At 36.0% G+C, this 24,587-nt stretch overlaps 1 protein-coding gene across 6 annotated transcripts in view; it reads right to left on the reverse strand.

Moving 5' to 3' along the window:
- Nucleotides 1-24,587, reverse strand: part of CEP170 (centrosomal protein 170) — a 105,931-nt gene that overhangs the window by 56,660 nt on the left and 24,684 nt on the right. For 5 of the 6 annotated variants that reach the window (XM_076334208.1, XM_076334207.1, XM_076334205.1 and 2 more), the window contains exons 3-8: nt 20,451-20,540; nt 14,636-14,717; nt 13,945-14,000; nt 13,677-13,839; nt 10,573-10,707; nt 2,049-2,525 (exon numbers count right to left, since the gene is read on the reverse strand). In XM_076334208.1, coding sequence (XP_076190323.1) covers nt 2,049-2,525; nt 10,573-10,707; nt 13,677-13,839; nt 13,945-14,000; nt 14,636-14,717; nt 20,451-20,540 — 1,003 coding nt within the window. Of the gene's footprint in view, nt 1-2,048; nt 2,526-10,572; nt 10,708-10,972; nt 11,035-13,676; nt 13,840-13,944; nt 14,001-14,635; nt 14,718-20,450; nt 20,541-24,587 lie in introns of those variants that run through there. The other variant, XM_076334209.1, reaches the window with a different exon arrangement.

Consider the following 24,587-nt stretch of genomic DNA (forward strand, 5'->3'; position numbering starts at 1 on the left):
ACAATGAGTTTTTCCATCATTCATTCCCCTCAGCATCTGATGTATGCATGTAAAATGGTTGTTATTACTTATTAATTCCACAAACTACTTTGAGATCTATGAATAAGGAATACGTATTTAATAAATCATATATACGCATATAAATATACCTTGTAATAACACCTGAAAATGCATGGAAGGCTGGATACTCATACCCAGTAAGTCACATTTAACTCAGAGCAACTTCATGTACAATGGAAGTGTCTACACTTTTAAGTTTTAGCTCAGTTCCTGGGAACTTCTTTGAACTCTTTTGGATCAAGTCTTACTCATGTATACATAGAATGTACAATTTATCTTTTTTTATTTTCAAGAGGATAGTTTTTTTTAAGGTTTTCTCACTTACATAGTTAGGATATGCAGCTACTATTCGGTTAATTAGTAATCACATATTGGGAAACCTTACTTATCAGACTAATAGCACTGAATACACAGCTGAAATCCTAACTTACATTCCTGTTTGCTACTTATTTGTACAGTGCCTAAGAAAATGATGTGATGGTTCATATACTTCCAAATAATAACAATAAATATCAACACCACAGTGAAAGTCATAACACATAATTTTAGCAGTTTGATTTCAGTACAGGATATTGCAAGAAAAAGCTGAGGAGAAAAACCAAAAAGATTTTTTTTTTTTTTAAATCAAACTTTCAAAGTGGCTAGGTATATTCTCTACCTTTATGATTTAAAAAAGTACAAGTAATGAGTGAGAATACAAACAGATCACAGAAGATTACAAAATTCAGATATTTATTATGGCCATATGCATCCCATAACTTACACCTCTTTCAGATGAAATTTTATCAAACTTTCAGGAGTTTCTGCTAGGAAAAGACTAAGGCCCTGCAAACAAAACCCTTCCTATTTACCACAGTGACATGGCTAATATTTTAAAGAATGTTCATGAATATAATACAGTATCATGAAGACCAAAGAATGCTCTGTGATATACTCTAGAAGAAATATTATGCTATTATCTTAATGCTAGCACATTGATATAATCCTGTTTTCAAAATTTTATTTTTTAGCTTAATTTAGATGAGTCAGCCTTAAAAAAGCAGACTTCTGATCAGTAAGACAAAGCACACTGTACCCAGTCCCAGCCGGTTAAAGAGCTAGACATGATAATGTCACAGAATGAAGAAAAAAGGGAACTGCAGAGTTAAGACGCTGAAATTAAAAACCGAAAATAAAAGAGACTTGAAAAAGTTCTGCAGAAGTTTTCATTCTGAAAGTTTGAATGTCACTGGAATCTTCACCTGAACATCAAAACTACTCTCTTCTCTATTCTGCTAAGTGGCATCCAAAAGGAAGTACACTTTTCACACTTAACATTTGATTTAATTTTATTTGAAGCGTCACTGTCTGCAGTAAATGAACATGTATAATCACCTGGAACTCCATTCAACAGCAGCATTCTTATAAATACAACATTCTGCAAGCTTAGTATAAAAATTGAAGCTCTTCGTCTATTTCAGATTCCTGACTCAAACTTGACTCCATCATACATGATCGATTTAGTCAGAATAACTGTATGATGTATTCTTTGCAATAAATGATTTCCATAGAGCACATGAATATTCACAGAACATATGCTATTGGAAGAGTTGCTAAAAGCATAAATTGAACTTCACAGCTCTGATTCTAAAAAGCAATTCAGCTTTTTAAAGTAATGCATGGGAAAAAGTGAAATATATAAAATTTAACTAAGGTTTGGGTTTTTTCCTTTTCCCTTTCAAGATCAATGTTTTAAATACCTGATGTTTTCAGCTGTACTAGAATATCTCCAATTAGTATACTTATTGTAAGACGATTCAGGATTTGGTTCTCTATCCTCTTTTTAAGACTTAATACTGCAATAAAATTTCCCAGCACAGATCCTTGTGCGCATGTGGAGTATCTGTGATTTCAACTGAACTCCGCAAGGGCTCAGGGATCCACTCACTGGATGCTGGTGAGGAATCGTTGCTTTCAGAAATAAGCATAGCTGGAATTATTCACTTTACCTTTCAGTCTCTTCAAGTAAACTGGAACGTCACTCTTAATACTTTTGGAATCCTCCTCTGTTGGTTCCCATATCATTCTAGGAGGATTGTTCTGTGCTAGCCAATCCGCTACTTTGCTCTCTGCGGCCATCATCACTGTTTGAAGCCCAGGCAGGTCCTGACCACTGGAGGAAGAAGGCTTTTTTGACTTGTGACGCTGTTCCGATGTGAATTTTGTCACGTGATCTTTGATTGTTACTTTTCCTGGAGTGTTGTCATCAAATTCAATGGTAAAGGAAGCATGCCCTGCACCTGCTGCATGGGAGCTTTGGGTGTCTTTTGTTGGAATTTCATGAATAGTGCTCTCTGCTACCTGTGAAGGTTGCTGGAATTCTTTTGTAGGGATTTCAAAATAACTTGGCTCCCTACAGAAAGGATAAAGTTCTTCATTTGCAGCTGCAGATTGCTCCTCAGCTTGCTTGGCATCTGTGCTGCATCCTATTAAGAAAAATAAAAAATAGATTTCACAATACTTGGGTACTTCAGGTTCTTCAAGAAGTTTCCGAACTCCTGTAAAGGCCACTTGAGTAATTTCTGGAATAAACAGTAAGAAGATTGAGCAATGTAGTTCTGGAAAATAATTCCAGAATTACATATAAAAAGTATTACTGAAAAGACAGCACAAGCTTTGGCTGTAAGGAATGTAAAGTGGCAAAAAGCTCACTTAGAATTTTTCAAAAATTTTTAGATGATGTAAAGGTCAGATGAGTTATTAGCACATGGAAAACAGGTAAATCACATTAGAGAAATAGTTGAGATGATCATTATTGCAATTCTAATCTATCAGAAAAAACATCAAATCAAGGTGCCCCCAAAACAAGTGCTAGTGATCTGGCTTTCATCTCCTGCAGTGGACAGCTGGTACAATTTTGTTTGGTAAAATTCTTTGGAAAAACAATTCACACATTAGTGCAAGATAAACATTAATTCTGGCTTGAAAAGTTTAACACTGATAAGCATTGGAAAGTGTTTTGGAATTCAAACACTTTATGTTTCTACAAAAGACAAAACCAAAGAATTGAGCTAAATCCTACTGTTATCTGCTCTTATTTTACTTGTTTCCATAATTTGTAGATGAACAGAAAAAGTAACAATAGCTGGAAGCATGCAGAATGTTAGCAAACCATGCTCTAACTGGGTAAAGAAAGCAGAATGTCGAAAAAGCATGGGGTAGTAATTGAAAGTCCCACTGTATAGCCTGAACAAAGCTTAAAGCTTCTTGTGGTTGCAGCAAAGCTACCAATGTGCCTTCAAGAAAACAAACCTTCTGGTTGCGTTTCATGAACTAGTAAGCTAGCCAAAATATCTGGTATAGAGATGTGCTACAAGCAACAGATGCTCAAGATGTTAGCAGCAATGGCAAGTTACATTCCAGCAAAAGAATTCTGAATAGTTCCTATGCGATTTATCATGCACCACATTAAGATGTTTAAGAAATCATTTTAGGTTGCCAAGTAAAGGAATAAGAATGCAATTAATAGATCTCTGGTGCTGAAAATAGCCACGCTATATCAGCTGAGACAGTTAACCTTTGTGTATGAAACTATTATGCAATAAGGTAGCAAGAGAAACATTTTTACTAGAGTCAGGAGTTTAAGGGGTAAAGGATGCAGAATGGCATAATGCACCTCTGCTGTTCTTCACAAACACATGCTTCTTGTGAAGATTCAGGAAAAGGTTAAAAATTAAAAAATAGAAAAGGATAGTAATCTGATACAGAGAAATAGAACTAATTAAGGGACAGCATAATAGCTGGAGAAGTTAAAAAAGAATGATGTTATGGAGTGAGAACAAAAATAGTACACATACTTTATTATTGCCATGCTTGGATACCAACAGGATAAAATAACTCTGATGCAGGTAACACAGCTGTTTTAATTTATTTTATCTAAAAGTAGCTGTTGCAAACACAAAAGATGTTCAGAATTCAGACAGTTTTTATATTGTGCTGTTGCATTCCAAGAATACTAGCTGAGGTCAGCTACCTCATCTCTGTGGGGTAGTTTTCAGGCACTACAGCAGCAACTCACTACTCGCCTCCTGGGAAACGGAATGCCTTTTTAGTCCCCTTCCTGAAAACACTTATGCCAGCAGACAAACAATACACAATGAATATACTTTACTGATGCAAAGGTCATTAAAAAAGCTTCTATGTTTAGACAGAAAATGTACAGAAATAAACAAGTCGCGCTCTGCAGCTACTAGATTTTTGGTAAACTACCATCACTCTCCGTTTGTTTCACCCAGCTAACAAGCTGGAATGGATCAAGCTCTAGTAGGATCAAATCTAGAGCCAGGATCCTTACAGTATGCAACACTGTCATTGAACAGGAGAGTAATCCACCAGGGAGTCAGTCCACATGCACCTTATTTTTTCCCCTATGGTTCTATTCAGAGCTTCAAGCCTACAATTTCATGCAATTCCTGTAACCAATAATTAAGCACGATACAGTGTTCAATGCTCCTTCAAAAGATAACTGGCTAATACAGTATGTTTTCAGAAATATTTCTACTTTTGGGCCAGGTAAGAGCACTCTACTGGCCAAACAACAAACAATATTTTTCAGTAAATATGAAACAACTGGTTCATCACCATCTTTTGAAAATTATAAGATTGGAGCCAAACTTCATCAGATATATGATAGGCTTAGGATGAGGGGATCTGTAACACTAGCTTGTCAGCATTGATGGGCAACTTCATAAAAAAATTTTCCCTGTGAAACCTGATTGCACCAAATTTAACATTTGAAATCATCTGTTTATACTATAATGATATGCACAGTATTTGATTCTAATATTTTTGATTAAACAGATGCTATAATATCGTTTGAATCTAAATTATGACGGAGTGAGTTTAATCAAGTGAGAAACTGAACTACAACTAAACTGTAAATTTTTCTAAACTAGAAAAATTCTTAGAAATGATATAATGAGAAATATCTGAAGTACAAGTTATTTTTAATTACCTAAAAATCCTATTTTCAGTCTGAAGTACTTGTATTTTTAGAAGAGTTAAATACATCAGAATTGATCAGCATAAGGAATTGAAAACAATGAGGAAACAAAAAATTAATATAGATCCTGATCTGAACCACCTTTTGGAATTTTTCACCCAAATTCTAAATGCAAGTCCTTACAGCTTCCTAAGTATTACAAAGAGTGATCTATAAAATAGCCTTACCTTTGAAATCCTATTATAAAAAAAGTCATCTGCCAAGATGAAGGAAATTACGTATCAGACTAAATACAGATAGCTTTAAAAGAAAACCCTCAAGCAAATACTGAAGATAGTGGTCATCACAGCTCTATAATTTTTAAACAGAAGCAGCATAGTATCTGTACAGCAAAGGCGGCAATTGGGTGGAACTGAAAGTATGTTTCGGGAAAACGAGGGGACAGACGGGTTGTGAACTGCAATCTCTTCAGGAACTGAAGAGATTTCTGAACTGGCAAGAGTGAAAGGAAAAGGGCAGAAAAAGAACCAGGGTATCTGTAAAGAAGGAGCTCTCATTCTACAAAGGTCTAGAGCTACAAAAAACAACTGTGCAACAGTTTCAAGGCAAGAAAGGAAGCACTAACTGTAGCTGCTGCACAGGTGTAGTGAGACTATTAAGGAAATAATGAGTCTCGGAGAGGCTAAGAGGGAAACTATGTAATATTTGGGAAATCGTAGGCTTAACCAAATGGAGATTCAGGGAGATTCTTTACTGGAATAATCTCAGAGATGATCATGAGAAAAGCAACATTCACTTTGTGACGTTAGCAGAATTGATTACACTTGCTAGGACTTTTGGGGTTTTAAGTTTTATTTCTTAATCTGTTACACACACAAATAGTCAGAATCTTAAAATTTTACTTGCCAGCCTGGACAAGAAATGTCATAGGTGTTCTGTGCTATTCAACACAATCTATCAGATATGCAGGAAATTGCCTGTGTATATGAATATATTTGTCATCTGCAAAGATAGGATGAAACTTCAGAAAATATTTTGCACAGTCTTCAGATTTTTTAGAAATGTTCTTTTCTCTTTCTCTCTATATTACTACTTTTTATTTCCCACTTACCTTTTAGGTTCTTTTTTTGCTTTATGGCTGAAGCATATTTTTCATTTGTTATTTAAAGACAAGATTGTGAATAATACATGTAATGATTCACCTAGTATTAAATAAGATCTTTCTCTTTTAATGTTGTCATAACCTGCCTTATGAAATAATATCAAAATTGCTCTCTCTAAATAAAAATATAAAATAGTAGTGTATACAAATACCCACCTCATAATATATCATTTAACTGCATGCTTTAAAGGAGTTAAAGTGAAAAAAGTGCAAAACAAATCTTACTTAAGTATATTGCTGTGATAGCTCTAAAAAGTTCTGTAAACTCCCCATGACATACTGTGCACATTCACTGCTATAGCTTTGCAACGCAAGCCTTACATATGCAGCACTTGCATGTATTCCAGGCCAAAACTCAGCAAAATTCTAGAACAAACTTCTAGGAACTTTAATGTTAATACTAGTGATTAAACACGTGTGTGTAATCTCCTACACATACTGATTACGCTGGAATTTCTAAAATAACAGTCAGCCTGCTTTACCTTAAAATGACACTGTTTCTTAAATGTAAGGAACATTTAATCTGATACATTGTTATGCAATGCTGGAATTAAAAAATACTTCATGCCAAATGGAAAAAATTACTTCAGATTCTTAAAGTCTGTTTAAAAATTTACTTCTATGTTTTCTTAGATTTCTGGTAAAGGCATTAATGATGTAAAATTCTACAACTACTACTGAGATCAGCAGAGAATGCAGTTTTTTCTTTTCCAGGAAGTGAGAGTGTAACACATGGCAATAATAATAATTACACACCCAGTAAACTTGCCAATAACATGTAAGTTTAACAGCTGCGGAATAGATAAAGTCACACCATAGGTGTATATGCAACTGTTCATTTTAATACGGACTAGTAGATCTATGGATCATTAAATTAGAGCAACATGCATGTCTGAAAAAAGCAGAAAGGTTTTTTCTTTTTAAAGTTTTCCAGGATATTCTGCTCTGTTTGCAAATAAATTCCATTAGTGAGTTTCCATTGTGATAGAAAGACAGTGACATTGAAATAATCTTATTAACTTGAGACTGTAAAGACTAATTGTCTATTGTTGGCTTAGCAGAAACAAACCTCCCATTTCAATCTCCTCATTAAACCTTTCCCCATCTGTTATAATTCATGCCTTCTTTTCTATTCAGTGAATAATCATGTACTAAATCATTAAAGCATGAAGCAGATTCTTCATAGGATTAATTTGTTAAAATTATATCAGGCTTTATCAATTGGAGTTACTGAACAAAAAGTTTAAGAACTTACGTACGTGAATTCACCTGTAACGTACTTACTTTAGGCAGTTTATATCAAGAAGCATGTTCTAAATTGGTGTTTTAAATACTTAATACAATTTAGCCCATGAAAGAACAAATAACTGCACCAATCTTGAATGTCTTTTATTAAATTAAAGTTCGTTTTTATTTTAAAAATATCCGAACATGACAGTCTTGTGGACTTTCCAATTTCCTTTCATTAAAGCGTTTCTTTATATTGATTTCCAATCATTATACTCATCTATGTTATAAAACTGAAGTGCATGAAGAAAATACATACTAACTTGTTGAAAATTAACTTAACGTTTTCATGGAATGTAATTGTAGGACAAAGGGGCCCGAAAAGCTTATGTCTTTATTTTACAATTGTATGAAAACATTCAGGATATTTTTTTGCACACTTCTACACAAACATAGTTAGTGTTCTGAGATTGAGGAAATGTGTCCATAGAGGCAAATGTGAACTCTTATCTGGTCTGTCTTCTCAGGCTCTCTGCCAACACTACTAAAAACATCTACAACAGTCAAAAAACAGACTAGTAAAACATACAACTAATGTCTACTCAGAGATTAAGTGACTGAGATAAAGAAATCACTTGTCTATACATGGGATTTTAGTTCCTCATCCTCCCAGATTAAATTGTTTTGCAAAAATGTCAGGTTTGTTTCTTCCTATAACATTTCAAATAAGCTTTTGTTTAGTATGTGCTTATTCAAACTGAATTCCATTCGTGCAGATTTATTAGTCTTTCAGTTTGAGGAAACAGAAGCTATCCCTACACTCTACTTAGATTAATTCTATTCTTAGGAGATAAATTCATGATTAAACAACAACAACATAAACAAAAGGGATTTTTAACATACGTTGTACATTTTAAAGAAAAGAAATGTTGTATTTGCCAAGAAGGCTCCGGGCCCAAATTTTATTTTTATATATAGTGTATATATCTGGAAATCAAACAAACAAAATCAGTTAAACACTGTAGAAAATATTAGTCCATCTTCTCTATTCATCATTTACCTTATGATGACTTCACTAAGGCAAAACATGGCAAAGATATCCCCATCACTGAAGTTCTGCCTAGAACAAACGTATTTTCGTCTACTACTGAAACAGATTGCACCTCCTTGACTAGTTTGAGAGGAAGTTGGAATCTTATTTTTCTTTGAACTCAGGAACTAAGACAGAAGCACTGATCACTTTCTGAAAAATCTCTTGGTAAAATAAATGCAAGAGCATGTAAACCATTTGATGCAATATTGCTTCTGAAAAAGCAATTTACAATTATGAAAAAATAAGAATAGGCATGCTACTAAATAGAAGCTGGAATCTTGTGTCATACCTTGTTAATGGCATAGCATCAAAACCACAGACTTCAGGATATTACTTTTTAATAATCCTATATTTAATGAGGGCAAATAATGTGGCATGTTTTTTAAAGTAAAACAATATAGATGGATACACACGAGTATAAAAAGCTTGATGAATTAATACTTTTGTTATATTAGTTTGCTGCAGACATTGGCATCTAAGCAATAAAAACACAGATACTAGAGACTACCATCCCTGTTTTGGCATATACAGCAAGATACAGTCACAAGTTTCATAGCCAATAGTTAATGCTTCCTGTAATCTGGAAAGTAAGGAGAATCATGTGGCTAGCAAGTCTATCAAAGGCAAGACTCGAAGGCAAGGACTTAATTCTTTTTCTTTGTAACTGATGACTTACGCGCTTTTCCTTTTTGTTGAGAAAAATGGAAGTGGAACAACATCTAACAGTCATTGTCTCATTATTATTGCCATTAGGAACAAAATTTGGATTTCTTAGGAATGCTTAAAAGTGTTTGAAGAACACATTTCTAGACAAGATTTGAACTGTAGAGTTATAGATTACTCCTGTAGGCTATTAAATCTGTAAAAAGTCTCCACAGGAGCACACAATAGCATACTCTACTCATGCTGCGTACAGTAGAGAAATTTTTCACCAAAAAACCAATCAAATAAGAAAGCATTCTATAACTGTACTGCATTATGACGCAGTTCTTTTATATGTGACAAAGCTGTTTAAGTTGCATGAAAACTGTCACTAATTCAAATCTTTTCACTTGCTTTCTTTCTACTAGACCAATCTTAAGGGACTTACTTTACTGTCCAAGTTGTGACAACTTTAGACTAATATGAAAAAGGTCATTAATGGCTATGACAAAAAGCTAACTCCAAAGACGTTGACTTCATTACATTGAAGTGTTAATTTAGTTTGATTTTACATGTTTTTAGAGTACTCCAATTCCTGCAAAATAGGATTCATGATAACCAAAGCAACAACTATTACAGGAAGAGAGAAATCCCCACCTCAATTAAAGTATTTTAAAAAACTCCAAACTTAAAACTGTTGGGCCTAAATGTGTATCTAAACAGCTAAACAAACATGGTTGAATTTTGTCCTAACTTGAGTAAGTTTTAAGGTTATTCTCTTTATTAGAATAGCAGTCACTTTATTTATACACCTGATGATAGATTTAGAAGCCTAATTATAGGCTATGAGATTTAAGTTTTGGCAATGCATACTGTGTATAGACAAGCTAACTAAAAAAAAATCTGTATTACAGGGAAATGAATATTACCAGTTTAACTTTAGACTATGCAGATCTTTACTGCAAGAACTTTGAAATGTAATTTCCACTAATGCAGTATTATTGAATTATAGGAGAGAATGTTAGCATAGGCCACCTTAAATAGCTAAAAGTCAAATACAATAATAATATAGCACCATTTATTTTCAGAAATTATTTTGATAAAATATCCCTATGCAATCTCTAATTTTGAGCATATAAAATGACAGATATGGATTAAACTGATAAATAGGACACACTGGTTCAGGTAACATTATTTTCTATATTTACTGACAACAAATTGTATTATACACTAGAAAACTGATACGTTATATGTGAATTTTTTTAAACTACCTTAATTTTAATAGGTTTTCATCTATGCAGACTGTCTCTAAAACTTCCAAACTTTAATCTGTTTAGTTCCCTAGTTAAGAATATATGTACTTTACTAACGAGCACAAACCCCACAAAAATAAGACAACAGACTTACCTGAAGCCCCCGTCTCATGCATTTTTTCTTCATGCTTGCTATCTGGCTTACAACCACTTTTTTCATCAGCTTCGTCATCACCCCACCAGGCAGGCTGTCCATACAAAGGTGTCCCACGAGGCATGGCAGAAAGATCTATAAAATCAGCCCAAAGAAGAGGAAATTACTTCTCTGTTTAGTTTTGATATTTAGGTTAAAATCACATGAAGAGCAAGTCATTTGCTGGACCGTTTCTCCTGGAAGCTGAAGTGAATTGGTTGCATGCACTTGCCGAAATACAAAACAAACTTGGAGGCTGGATAACTGATCCGAGTTCTAAATATAAAAGCTTACTAATGACCTGATCAAAACTTCTGGCACAAACGTTTATGCAAAGGCAGCTGACATCTCTTATTGTTACCCTGATATATCTGTAAACATTATTTTCTGCTTTCAGTTTGAAGTCATCAGCATAGCAGTACATTCCTAAAAGCTGTCCGCTGCTATTTCTGTGAGAAGATTCTCACTTTTACCCACAGTGACCTTTCAATGAAATCTGAACACACTGCATGAAAAACTGATCAAATTTTGCAATGTTGCCAAGGTTCCAAATTGCTGACAGCTACTAGAGTGCTGAAAGTTACCTTGTGTAAAACATTACTGAGCCCAACCATTTTTTAATTTTTTTTAAAGGCAATAGTTAAATTACAGTACAATTAAAAATGCTATTTCTTATATAGGATGTATACACAATTAACACATTTAAATGCAAAGATTAAATATGAAAAAACACACCAATATAATTAAGATTTCTACCTTGATGATAAATTGACTGGATTAGTTTTGACCTGATTTCTCGGGAGAATACTTCACCCTACCGATATTTAGCTATTCTAGTATCATACAGATGTTCTGAAGATATTTTATATAAAGACCGTTTAAAGTAACATGGTCTGTTCAAATCCAGCTTAGTAGCTTGTCTGTTACTTTGCCTATCATGAATTTCAACATTTTTATTCAATGTTTTATTCACTGCCATTCCAAAGATGATACATAATTTCATAGCCATGCCAAAAGTTTCAGTATGATTTGAAGATACTAAGTACTTCTTTTTTTAAACAGCATTACACTTTAGCCAATACTGAATTGTTTTTAAAAACTTGATGGCTGATGCTTGTGCACTGATTTAGCAATAGTAAACAGCTATGCATATATACAGCAACAGTGAGCGAATCAATCCCCAAAATCTTCCATGGGAAGATCATGGAACAGATCCTCCTGGAAGCTATGCTAAGGCACATGGAGGACAGGGAGGTGATTCGAGACAGCCAGCATGGCTTCACCAAGGGCAAGTCCTGCCTGACCAACCTACTGGCCTTCTATGATGGAGCGACTACAGCAGTGGACATGGGAAGGGCTACAGATGTCGTCTATCTGGACCTCTGTAAGGCCTTTCACACGGTCCCCCACAACATCCTTCTCTCTAAACTGCAGAGGTATGGATTTGATGGGTGGACTGTCCGGTGGGCGAGGAATTGGTTAGATGGTTGCATCCAGAGGGTAGTGGTCAACAGCTCAATGTCCAGATGGAGATTGGTGACGAGTGGCGTCCCGCAGGGGTCCGTTTTGGGACCAGTACTGTTTAATATCTTCATCAATGACATAGACAGCGGGATCGAGTGCACCCTCAGCAAGTTGGCAGATGACACCAAGCCGAGTGGTGCGGTCGACACGCCAGAGGGACGGGATGCCATCCAGAGGGACCTGGACAAGCTCGAGAAGTGGGCCTGTGTGAACCTCATGAGGTTCAACAAGGCCAAGTGCAAGGCCCTGCACCTGGGTCGGGGCAAGCCCTGGTATCAATACAGGCTGGGGGATGAAGGGATTGAGAGCAGCCCTGCTGAGAAGAACTTGGGGGTACTGGTGGATGAAAAGCTGAACATGAGCCAGCAATGTGCGCTCGCAGCCCAGAAGGCCAATTGTATCCTGGGCTGCATCAAAAGAAGCGTGGCCAGCAGGTCGAGGGAGGTGATTCTGCCCCTCTACTCTGCTCTGGTGAGACCCCGCCTGGAGTACTGCATCCAGCTCTGGAGCCCTCAGCATAAGAAAGACACGGACCTGTTGGAGCGGGTCCAGAGGAGGGCCACAAAAATGATCAGGGGGATGGAACACCCCTCCCTTGAAGAAAGGCTGAGAGAGTTGGGGTTGTTCAGCCTAGAGAAGAGAATGCTCTGGGGAGACCTTATTGCAGCCTATCAGTACTTAAAGGGGGCATATAAAAAAAGATGGCGGCAAACTTTTTAGCAGGGCCTGTTGTGACAGGACAAGGGGGAATGGCTTTAAACTCAAGGGGGGTACATTTAGACTAGATATAAGGAAGACATTTTTTACGCAGAGGGTGGTGAAACACTGGCACAGGTTGCCCAGAGAGGTGGTGGATGCCCCATCCCTGGAAACCTTCAAGGTCAGGTTGGACGGGGCTCTGAGCAACCTGCTCTAGTTGAAGATGTCCCTGCCCATGGCAGGGTGGTGGGACTAGATGACCTCTAAAGGTCCCTTCCAACCCAAACTATTCTATGATTCTATGATTCTGTAAATATGAAAGATGATGTAGAAACAAGACCGAAGCTACAGTTTCTACAAATTTTTAAACTACAACAGAACACTTAGGTTCTATCCTGATGCATCTAACAATGAATGCTAGTATCTATGAAACAAACAAAACCCCCACCCGTTTAAAAAGAAAAAAAAATAAAGAGAAGCACACTTGACAACGGTGGTGATAAAAAGTACCAACTGTTCCTGAACAAATATTTTCAGTCAAACTGCAAAAAATAGCACACTTTCCTGCCACAAATGGTGAAAGTTTGTGATTTTGGGAAAGAGAAATGGAAAAATCTGATAAATGCTGATTAGATGTCCCTTTACCAGTTTTTTTAACATGCGGATACTACAGTAAAAAAGGCAGCAATTCAATTCTGAAAGTTATTAATTACACTTGAAGTATGTTTAAAATTTCACATATATGGAGTTTTTACTATCTACATAATTTCACAAGCATCCTAGCAAAGCAAATAAATATCCTTTCCAAGTTTGTGTGCTTCTGCAGCAAAAATACACCTTACCCATTGATTTCTCTTCAGATTTCAGTGCTTCTGTAGTTTTGTGGTGCACTTCAGCTGTGGAGTCTGTTACCTTGGACTCTGAGATTTTGGAGCTGGTTTGCTTCAACCCTTCTGCCTCTGAAGATTTTTGGGATAATTGGAGTTGGCTTGTGAATTTTTCATGCTACATGACATTAGAGAAAAAAACACCCTCAAAGAGTGAAAAAAACCCTATGTTACCAATAACTGCACAATGACAGAAGAACATGTAGGAACTGCACATTGTTACCTTAAGGGCTTCTTCAGGGACCCTCATCTCTCCCCTGACGACAGTAAAAAGATTAGTATGTAGGAAATGCTAAGGAAAATACTGGAAAGATTTCTCAATTCACAAGAGGATTTTACAGAAAAGCAACAGTTCTGCAGCCTATTCTGCCATTGGAATGGTGACACTCGTTCTAGAAGTATGTCACTGTTCGGACCAGCATGTATAATCATACTCACCAAAGCAAATGCACAATACAATTATGTACTATTTATAAATAGAACATTGAATAGATACCTTAACATTGTAATAATACAAGCTCTCTTTTTTTTTTTTCCCCATTCAGTAGTTTGCTGAGTAATTACTTGTAATCTTCTCTACTTGTATACAATCTCATATGATACAAATATTTGTGTACTTGCCTCCAAGAAAAGTAATGCTTCTTAGGAACACAGAAGTTACATATTAGGTTTTAAATAGTAATTGGAAATTGAGGTTTCTTGTGGTGAGAAACGACAAGACGTACTTTATCAATAGTTCTGACCAAGGTACAGTATTCTAAAACCCACCATTTTCTTTAATATAGGCATTTTTGTAGTAACGAGAGAAATATTTCAAAGTTGCTTCTCAAATAGTATGAGAACCCTTCATTTAATACAACCATACTTTTAGCAAGAAAAGTGTGTCAGGGCATTGTGCATTTTTATGACAAGGATATCATATCCAAATCTCAATTTATCTTCTAACTTCAGAGTGATGTATGTCTGTTCTGGAATCCTCACATCATTCACAAACGTCTACAGAAATAAATGAGGACAGAAAGAGATACTGTTAAATTCCAGAATAATAAAATGACAAATCACTTAACTAATTTTATAAGAAAGTTTTCAGCACCACAAATTTTCTACTGGTGATTCACCAGGGAATTAAACTATAAGCTCAAATTGCCACCTGCTTCACAAAATATTTCAAAAGAAACGTTAAACACCAGTCACTAACCAGGCTGCTGACATCACACTGGCCTTGAAAAGTTTCTTACAGGTTTAATCTTGTTAGCAGTATTTACTGAATTGTTGATTAATGTTCCCTCAAATTAGCACCTCCACTCATTATTTTTCTTGTAGTTTGCTTTTTCAATCCCAATTAGCTGTCAGAATTGATTTATCATCACATTTGTACAGCATTTAACATTGGATATGAGAGTTCTGAGGTAGCTTATCATTTCTAAACATTGTCAAAGGACTTAAAGGAAAAATGGACCAAGTCAGTGCAGCCAAGTAACTCCAAATAGCAGTGATAAAGAATTCAATATATTGCGACTTTTTCAAGAGTAGGTATAACAACATTCGTAAGCAGAAATAACATTATTATACCACCTTGCAGCAAAGCAGAGCAAATTCCATAGGCTTGACAGTACCTTTTGAGAATTCAGTTACTGTACAACAAGTAATCCTCTCCTCCTCGAAATCATGATTGGAAACATAGTTGGAGAAATCAGACAAGCTTTCAGTGATTTGGAGAAGGATTTATGTACCTGAAAGTTTGCCCAATTTCACCAGCCATATCAGTTGGCTGTTAGGAGGCAGTACAGATTACCAATCATTCCCATTTCAAGGTCTGGGTTAAACCTAACAGCGAAAAATAACAAGGAATTTGCAAAAACATGCTGGGGTAAATTTCAAGAGAGCCTGAGATATATACAGTGACTAATTACAGAGGCAGCAAGGAGGAAGAATAATACACGTTCAAGTCAAAATGGATCTCAGAGATGTAATTTGGAAGAGTTGGAAAACAATTTCATCTCTGTGGGAAAAAAACTAAATGAACATAAATAGGGCTTGAAGTTATAGTATTCAAGCCCTAAAGAAAATTCTAGAAAGTCACCTACATAAAATTGTAAAACAGACATAAACCCTCGTAAGAACCGGGGGGGGAAAAAAAGTTTATTCCTTCATTGGAACTGATCTGCATCTTTAAAGACTGATTTACAGTCCTAGGAAGGTAGGCTGTCAGCATCAAGCAAACTGCCCACATTACTAACATCAGCAAGACTTGAAGTTGCATGTGGTGACTTCAGGTACCAGAAACCAAGGATGCTAACACGCTAAGCTAGGAGTGAGTGCCAGGAACTGAGAGTGTTCTTCTCACAACTTGCCCTTTTGCCTTTGGAGGGGATGCTTAAACCTTCAATTAGAGACTTCTCCCAGAACCTGCCACCTCCCAACGACAGCTCTCAAACTGACCCTTCTGCTCATCCTGAGTCATACCACTGCTCTTAGAATTCTCCAAATTAGGCTGAATCTATAACTGTGAAAGTGAATTGTTTCTTAAACTGAATGTTACCTTCAGAGAAAACTCTATATTGTGTCAGGATCTTCTGAATTCACTCAGTGACAGAGAAATATAAAAGGGTGAAGACACATTTTGTCTAGCAGAAGAGAATATTAAGCTCTAGAATACAAAAACTAGAGATCAGGCTACAAAGAAAAAAGAAAACAGTAAATGTAACTCTGCAGAATATTTAAGACCCTTTCAGGGTTACACATCCTTGAAGAGTCTTTCTACAGTGTGAGCTGACAAAAACCTTCTGCCCAGCATCTTGCCTTAAACTATTCCTCAAGGCTCAATTCAAATCTGCATTAAGAAGCTACAATTTACACTCTTAAGTTCCTCTCCCCTACATTCTCCCCTGGCTTTCTTGAAATCTTCCCTCTCCTTTTACCTGAAAAGAATGTAATATCTGGACTTATAAGAATGTAGCATCTTCCTTGTAAGAAATATGAATAATCAGCTATATATGAAAAGTCTCTTATTCCTTGGTGTTACTTCCTTCATCTTCTTTTAAAATCCAGAATGAAGCCTTAATTTGGGGCAAATTCAAGGCAAATAAAACATTTATGGATGAGCTGGTATGAGACTGTTGCATTATTTTATGAATTATTTATCAGTTGTGTATTTTCCCATACCTTAAAAAATGTACAGCTTCTTGCTCATTTTTAATTTTCATAACAACTACATGTTAATACTACAGATAGATTAAATATCCAGGGTGCCTTTCTGAAACACATTTACTATTGGTTTGTGCCAGTTTTCGGGACGCAGAATATCGCAACCCCACAGGATCATCCTCCTTCAAACTTAAGATTGTACAACAACATGTATATGTTTCTAAGGAATGCAGCAGCTGAAATCTGCCATTTTATAAGCACTTTGAAGTTAAGGGCACGCATAGACAAAAAAATAAACTTGAATAATTAAGTAAGCCAAGAATCTGAATCTTTGAACACTTGTGTTGCTCATCTAAATCTAGTATTAGATGAAGACTGGAAAGACAGAAACAACGTCCTTCCCCAAGAGTAAACGGATCTTCTGTTTTCTTTTCTTTTTCTAAACGAAAATAGTGTTTATTTCATTATTTAAAAAATTGCTTACCTACTTCATAGAAAATATCTTCCATGAGAAATAAGAATTAAAGGTACAACTATTTACTGGTTTGCAAGCATGAAACTTTGAGTGGTGTTTAATGCATATTTATTCCACTTTAACATTGTGTGAGTCCAGAGCAAAAACCCATGTGAAGAATATCCTCAAGGCAGCTTGAATTTTAGTGAATCACCAAAATTTAGGCCACCTTGCAGACATGTATGTATATATGTACGTATGCATTTTTCCTCCCAGGTCAGAGTTCTGAAATTCATGTGCATGCAGTATACTCAACCCAGAGAACTCTGAAAGCAGTGTGTGCAGTCTACAGACATCCTCATGACTGAACTGATGGCATACAAGAACCAAGCCTCAGTTGCTTTGCCACTGGAGTTTTAAAATCCCACCACAGGCTTTGGGATGCAAGACAAAGCTAGCTTGAAAAAGCTAGTTACTATGTAAATAAGGAATCCTTTTCCCCCTTTAAATCACTCTATTCGCATTTCTATATATTCACATGATTTCCAAAGCTTTATTCTCCAAATAGTGAGAGTCAACTCTCTTTAAGCCTTCAGAAAGTTTGTTGAGCATTTCACGATCCAGTCCTAAAACATAAGTGTGAAAGGACTTCACTATCCTGTAAATATCCCCAAGAATGTTATCCAACAGGGCCATGGATGTTTGATATTTTTTCTGGTATGTTTTTGAGGTCACAAGTCAAAGGAGAAAATACAGTTCAATTCTGTTGATACTGGTGAAATAATAGATTATATCTTAGTAATTGTACACATTTTCTTCAGAAAAGAGAAATTCCTTAATCTTTTTTGTATGAAATAAAAGATAAGCAGGAATGACCAGGAGAAGTCATGATGGATTATTTGAAATAAAACTTTACATCATGTAAAACTGATTAAAATTTACTTTTGCTTTATTTTCAAATCTAGATGTATGAAGTCCAGGATGAAGATTGCTGTAACCTTTTCACTGAATTGAGTGTCAATCAACCATACAGACAAGAATATTCAGGCATTAGGGCATCATGTGCAATTACAGTTCATCTAGTGAAAGTACTTGGGACTCATAAAACTCAAAAGAAAATTGGTAGTAGCCATCTCCCCTTAAACTCTGAATTATCTCAAGTGGTTAAAGTGCATTACACCAGGAATGGAGCAGTCCTGTATACTAAGAAAAGTATACATCTGTTCTCCAAAGAAATGGGACTATCTGGGGAGACCCAAAATAAATGTTTGCTCTTGATGAAGCAAGCAAAATAAGAATGGGTAGAAGCTGATGAAGCACTAAAAGAGGGACTTGGCTGTTAGGGAGGTGGTGTACTCAGTGCAAAGAGTAGCTAGACTAAAAGAATTATTGCCTAGTTAGTTCACTGCATGGTACGGAGGCATTGCATATATTGTTCTGCCACACAGTTAAGTACAGTGTTACAAAATTATGTGTTTCCTCTTTTGACCTGAAACCAGGTAGGTAGAGGTATGTAAGAAAAGCACAGTTGGAAAGAGATAGTATGGGAACCGCTGAGAAGACAAAGAGCAAGGACTGAACTCCTAAGACTTAATATTCCCTGTCCCAAAACTGTGGGAAGAGAGTTCCTTTGATGTCTCTGGGTAAACAGCTACAGAGCAACTGACAACTCAAATCTGAGAATGAATCAGATCAAGCAAAGCAAATAATTGAAAGCTCTTTATCAGAAGCAAAGAAAGGAGTCGAACGAAGGCCTTTTAACATATATTTTTATTAAATTCAAGTTTTGTGACAAGGCAATGAAAATCTGAAGGTATGCCTTTTGACTACAGGAGTAACATACAACTAGGGAATAAAATCAAATGTCTCAGCACAAGTTACTATGTGCTGAATTCATTTTTGATCACTGCCTTGAAACAGTGCACTGACTTTCAAAACACAGAGGTATATTAAATATTTAAGTGGCAAAGTTCTTATACGTCTACAACTGTTCAAAGGATATAACCCTTCAGGTTACACTGGTTTCATGTGGAGTTGAGACTCTGACTCTTTGGAAAGCTGAGTTAGTTACTTTAAAATACAGAAAAGCTAATAAAGACAGACTAACAGGGTTTTTATTTTGAAATGCACTTCAAGATCAAACACCAAAACCTAAATCAATGCTAACAGGCAGTAACCTGAGATTTCTTCTTCATCTTTTTTTTTTTTTAAACATTTGACAAAGCTATTCACTACCAGTAGTTTTCTATATATTAGTTCAAATAAGCAATCATAGATGAACTTATGATTTTGTTCTGTACACATTCATGACACAGCCAAACATTTAAAGTTACATAAAATAACAACCATAACTAGTGTGTATAAAAAGCTCATGAAGAAGTATCTAAAGGGCTACAAAAATATGACAAAGTTACTAAGTTTTTAATAACCTATTATAAAATTCAAAACATTTATAAAAGGCGAAGCTTACCTAGAATATTCTACACGCAATTCCTAGAAAAGCCTTAAAATGTAAAATGTCATACGAAACTTTATTTTGCCCATAACTTTGCATTTTTCCTACACTAGTTTGTAATAACTTGACACACATTATTCATAGACATTTTGACAAAAACGATACTGAAAAACTAAATGCAAATATAGAATTAAATAGGTTTACATACAACATAGTTATTGCATACTTGTTTTTTTTTTTACATATGAAGTACAGTTTAACATTCTTTTCTGTATGAAAAAAGGAGAAAAAGGAATAGCAGATGAAATAAAAAATCAATTTCTTAATCAGACATTTTAGAGATTTAAATACCTTTTTTCCCCCAATATAATCAAGATACTATTTTTTTTTCTACATTCTGAAATACAGAATAATAATATATTCCTTTTTATTGAGTTTTTTCCTACTGCCAAGGCCCTCTTCTTGATGGAATTTACTGCAGCCCTTTAAATAACATGCAGTGGAAAACCCCCACAAAAACTATATTTTCCTTTTGAATGTTCCCCCATTTCCAATCTTGCATTAAAAATATATTAATGTACACTTATTAAGTCATACTCTCTTTGCTCAAAAAAACCCCAAAACAAACATACAAAATACTATGGGGAGCTATCCATTTCTGATGCTAACTTACCCCATTCAAGCTACCCAAATCCTTCACCAAGTGTTCATCCGTAGAGGCATCGTAGTTAAGTACAGCATGTTGCTTGTCCACACTTCGTGACTAAATTATAGAAAAAAAAAATTATATAAAATAAGGTATTTCAAAACCAGATCAAGATAGCATTAATGGCTATTTCTTCAAGTAGCATGATTATTTTCTTTCTACATAGCACATTTATTCAAATTATATAAAAACATTAGTCCCACATATGAAAAATCTCAATCCCAGCTCTGGCCCCGGGTGCCCATAGCAGAATCCTAAAATAAGTTTAGAAGAATTATTTTCTTAATGTTTCCCCAAATGTGATTATAAGTCAGATCCAGCCGTATCTTATCCAAAGATATTTTTTTTTTCAGGTCACCATAGTATCACTGATGTTTAATCTAACATCATCAACTTCACCTTTATTTCTCTCTCTCTCCTTAACTACATGCATCTTTCAAAACATGAATATGATTCTGTGGTATTGCTGTTCTCGCTGAAACACACCGTTTCCTGTCATGCATCAGTAAATCTTCCGTTATGTTGCCTGGGATACTTACCATAGTATACATGCATTGAAATTGTTTCTCCTTGATCTCAATTTCCTAAACAAATTACCTATAGCCTCTTCACTAAATGTCTGAGCGGTTCCTGAATTATTATTCCCACTTCAGCATTTATTTATTTAATAAATTCTTTATTTCGCATCCAAATGTCAACCCATAGATCAGGAACAATCCTTGTTACGATTTCCTCCAAGAACACCACCTGCCTAACAGCTAAGTCCCTCTTTCAGGAGGGACTTAGCTTGCCCATGGCCAAGTGTTTACAGCCTGAGGTGCTGACTTCAAGCGAGGAAGAGGTGGGGCTGGATGTATACTTCCTTCACGCATGCATGTGGTCAGCACCTTGACATCTAGAAGAGTTTCTGACTGGATGGAGCCCACAGCTCATCTTCCCCAGCTGTGCACACTTGATCTCAGTCTGCTGGCAGTTCTGCTAGTGCAGTGTCCTGACAATCCTGACATGACAGTATAGCAGCAAATTTCTTCCAACAGCATTCTTTCCAGTTTCAGGTTTGCATCTTCTATCCTTGCTACTCAACTCATTGTTCAGGACTATATAGCACTGAGAATGGTAAATTTCTGCCTGAGACTTCTGTGCTTATTTCTGTACCAGCACCTGAAGCCTGTCAGTTCTAGGAGTCCCAGGTACCAGTGCATTAGCCAGTTCAAGGCATCAGACCATGCAATCATGACTCCTAAGGAAATGCTTTCTCTTCTGAGAATCCCACATTTATCATCTCGTTCCTTCTTGATTTCTCAAGACTTGCTAATATTATTTTCCTTCCTTCTTTAGAATTTACTTCCTTATTCTTCCTTTCCATGCCATCTTCTGACTGCTTCGCTTTCTCCTCAAAGAAGTGAAATCATTCCTCTTCTGCCTATACTTACTATGTTATTTTTAGACTTTTCACTTGAGCCAATTTGCTCTGTAGTCTTGAGGTGTATAGAAGGGGATCAGGATATAAAAGGGGAGGGCAGAATTAAGGAAGAGACAGACAAATGAACAAGAAGGTCCATGCCAGTAAAAGCTGCACTACTACACTACATCAGTTAAGTGTTCTTAATGGTAGATGAAGATATACCAGTATAATTCATTTTCTACTAACTTAGTAACCCTTCTTCAAGTGAAAACAAGCTATCTCAGTAAAATCAAATTCACTGATGTGGGTGTTCTGCTGAGCCTACAATGTCAAGCAGAGATTACACTTTTCCACACTCAAGTGAAGCAGCAATGCAAGCACAAGAATTACCCTATCTTTACCTAGGTTATGGGAAAAATTTCTGAACTTCTTTCCATTATGTTATTCAAATACAAATTGTATTAGGAATCAATTATTTTATTATCTTTATGTGCTACTTCCTATCAAAAATAAGTTAAAATGGAAATGACCCAAAAGATCCTTAAAGCTTCATAGTATTTTGTCACATCTTCCAAAATGGTAAGAATGATTACTCAAGTCTGTGACTTTTAGAGAAACACCTGAAATTCTGCAGGACATTAAGGTTCTCCTCAGGCTCAGATTACTTGCACATAACTGGACACATTTTTATTCGTTGCAGACAGTCTTTACAGGTGCAAAGATTGCGCAAATCTTTCAAATGCCATTTTTCCTTCTGATTTGTTATGGCAGTCTTCCATTCAAATTTAAGTACTATCAAAATTCCTTTTTATAAGACTGTGGTGCCTTGGCCGGCAGCTAACCACGCAGCCGCTCACTCATTCCCCCCCTGCCCCAGTAGGATAGGGAGAACAGGAAGAGCAAAAGTAAGAAAATTCATGGGTCGAGGTAAAGATAGTTAAGCAGCAAAGGAAAGAGGAAGAAGAAAGAAGAAATAAAACAAATCAAGTGACGCAAAGGCAATCATTCACCACCTCCCACAAGCAGACCAATGCCCAGCCAGTCTTTGAGCAGTGGTTACCCTCCCCAAAGCCCCCTCCCTCATTTTTTATTGCTGAGCATGACATAATATGGCACGGAATATCCCTTTGGTCAGTTTAGGTCAGCTGTCCTGGTTGTGTTCCCTCTCAACTTCTTGTGCACCCCCCAACATAGTCACATGCGTGTAGGAGGAGCAGAGTGAGAAAGAGAATGTTTTGAAACTGTGCACACACTGTTCAGCAACAGCGAAAATACTGGTGTGTTATCAACAGTGTTTTGGTCACAAATCCAAAACAGAGTACCGTAAGGGCTTCTATAAAGAAAATTAACTCCATCCCAGCCAGACCCAGTACAAAGATTTATATGTGACTGCAGAAATAATAAAAATCACAGAATAACTGTGCTAAGAGCTGTATGAATATAAAGAGGAAAGCTCCATCGTCAGTTCAAATAAATTTGTAACTAGCATTATTTTAGACAAAAACTCTTCAAACCAATCCAGACTACTAAGAAAATGTTCAGAATACAGAAAATAAGAGCATTCCTCTTTGGAATTAATTTTGATATTATGAATAATGTAGAATTTTTCACCTTGGAGATGATTCCCCCATCAAGATTCAAAAAGTTTTCTAAACATAACAGGGAAAGAAGGGGAAAACGTGGTATTTATCCACAAGCAGGATGATGCATTGGATCAGCTAGCTAAATACACAGACTGACACTATATTTGAGCATATTTACAAAATAACCCAGTTAAAGCAAATCTGTATTCCCAGACATGAACAAACCCTCTGTTAGAAGAACAGTGGTTAGGTACAGATCTGAGGTCTAACTCTATCAAGCATGCAACAGAGTTGAAATGCTTATTAAAAGGCTTTTATAACATGTTTTCTGTCAAGAGATTATGAATAAAAGCATTAAATTCTGCTTTCTTTATCATGCATTGTCCACATGTTTTGCAGTAAGAGAACAGCCAAGTTGTCAAGAGTGGAAAGGAAGGTCCTACACAAAGAGCTATACATACAGAACAAGAACACATTATTAGCTTCTCTTTTAGTGGGTTCCTCTCCCTTCAGCAGTATGTGTTGTTACAGTCATGCTGGCATGTAGACCTAACATAACAGCAGGCTAAAGAGAATATTCCTGAAAGTGACCAGGCCCCTTGATTCTTTTTACTGCCTCTGAAGTCAATACACAACAAATAATATTTCTGAATGACTGGAGTCTAGTCACAATATTAATCAAAGAGGCAGCTAGTTTTGAAGGTGATAATGACTGAACACAAAATAATAAATGCTTGAGTATTCAGCTTCACTCTAAGGACTGATCAACCATGGACAGGAGATGGCATAGGGGAGAGAGAAGGAAGAAAAGTCTCCCTTATTCAGAGACAACAACCCATTACAACAAGCTAGTGGTAAAATAAAAGCATTTTTTAATTACAATCTTCTGAGCAGGAACCAACGGGGTGGGGTTTTTTGGTTGCTTTTCTTTTGATTTTGGGTGTCGAGGGTTTTTTTGTGTTTGTTTGTTGTTTTATTTGGGTGGGTTTTTTTAATTCTTCCCTCATAAATCACCAAGACATCATACTGCCTGTCTTTAACGAGAAATTAAGAGTATTTTCAACTACTTTCTAACAGGACAAAGTATTTCCATCACCAATAAAACCTTTGGATGCC

The sequence above is a fragment of the Aptenodytes patagonicus genome, chromosome 3 (genome assembly GCF_965638725.1).
Source record: "Aptenodytes patagonicus chromosome 3, bAptPat1.pri.cur, whole genome shotgun sequence".
Classification (NCBI taxonomy): domain Eukaryota; kingdom Metazoa; phylum Chordata; class Aves; order Sphenisciformes; family Spheniscidae; genus Aptenodytes; species Aptenodytes patagonicus.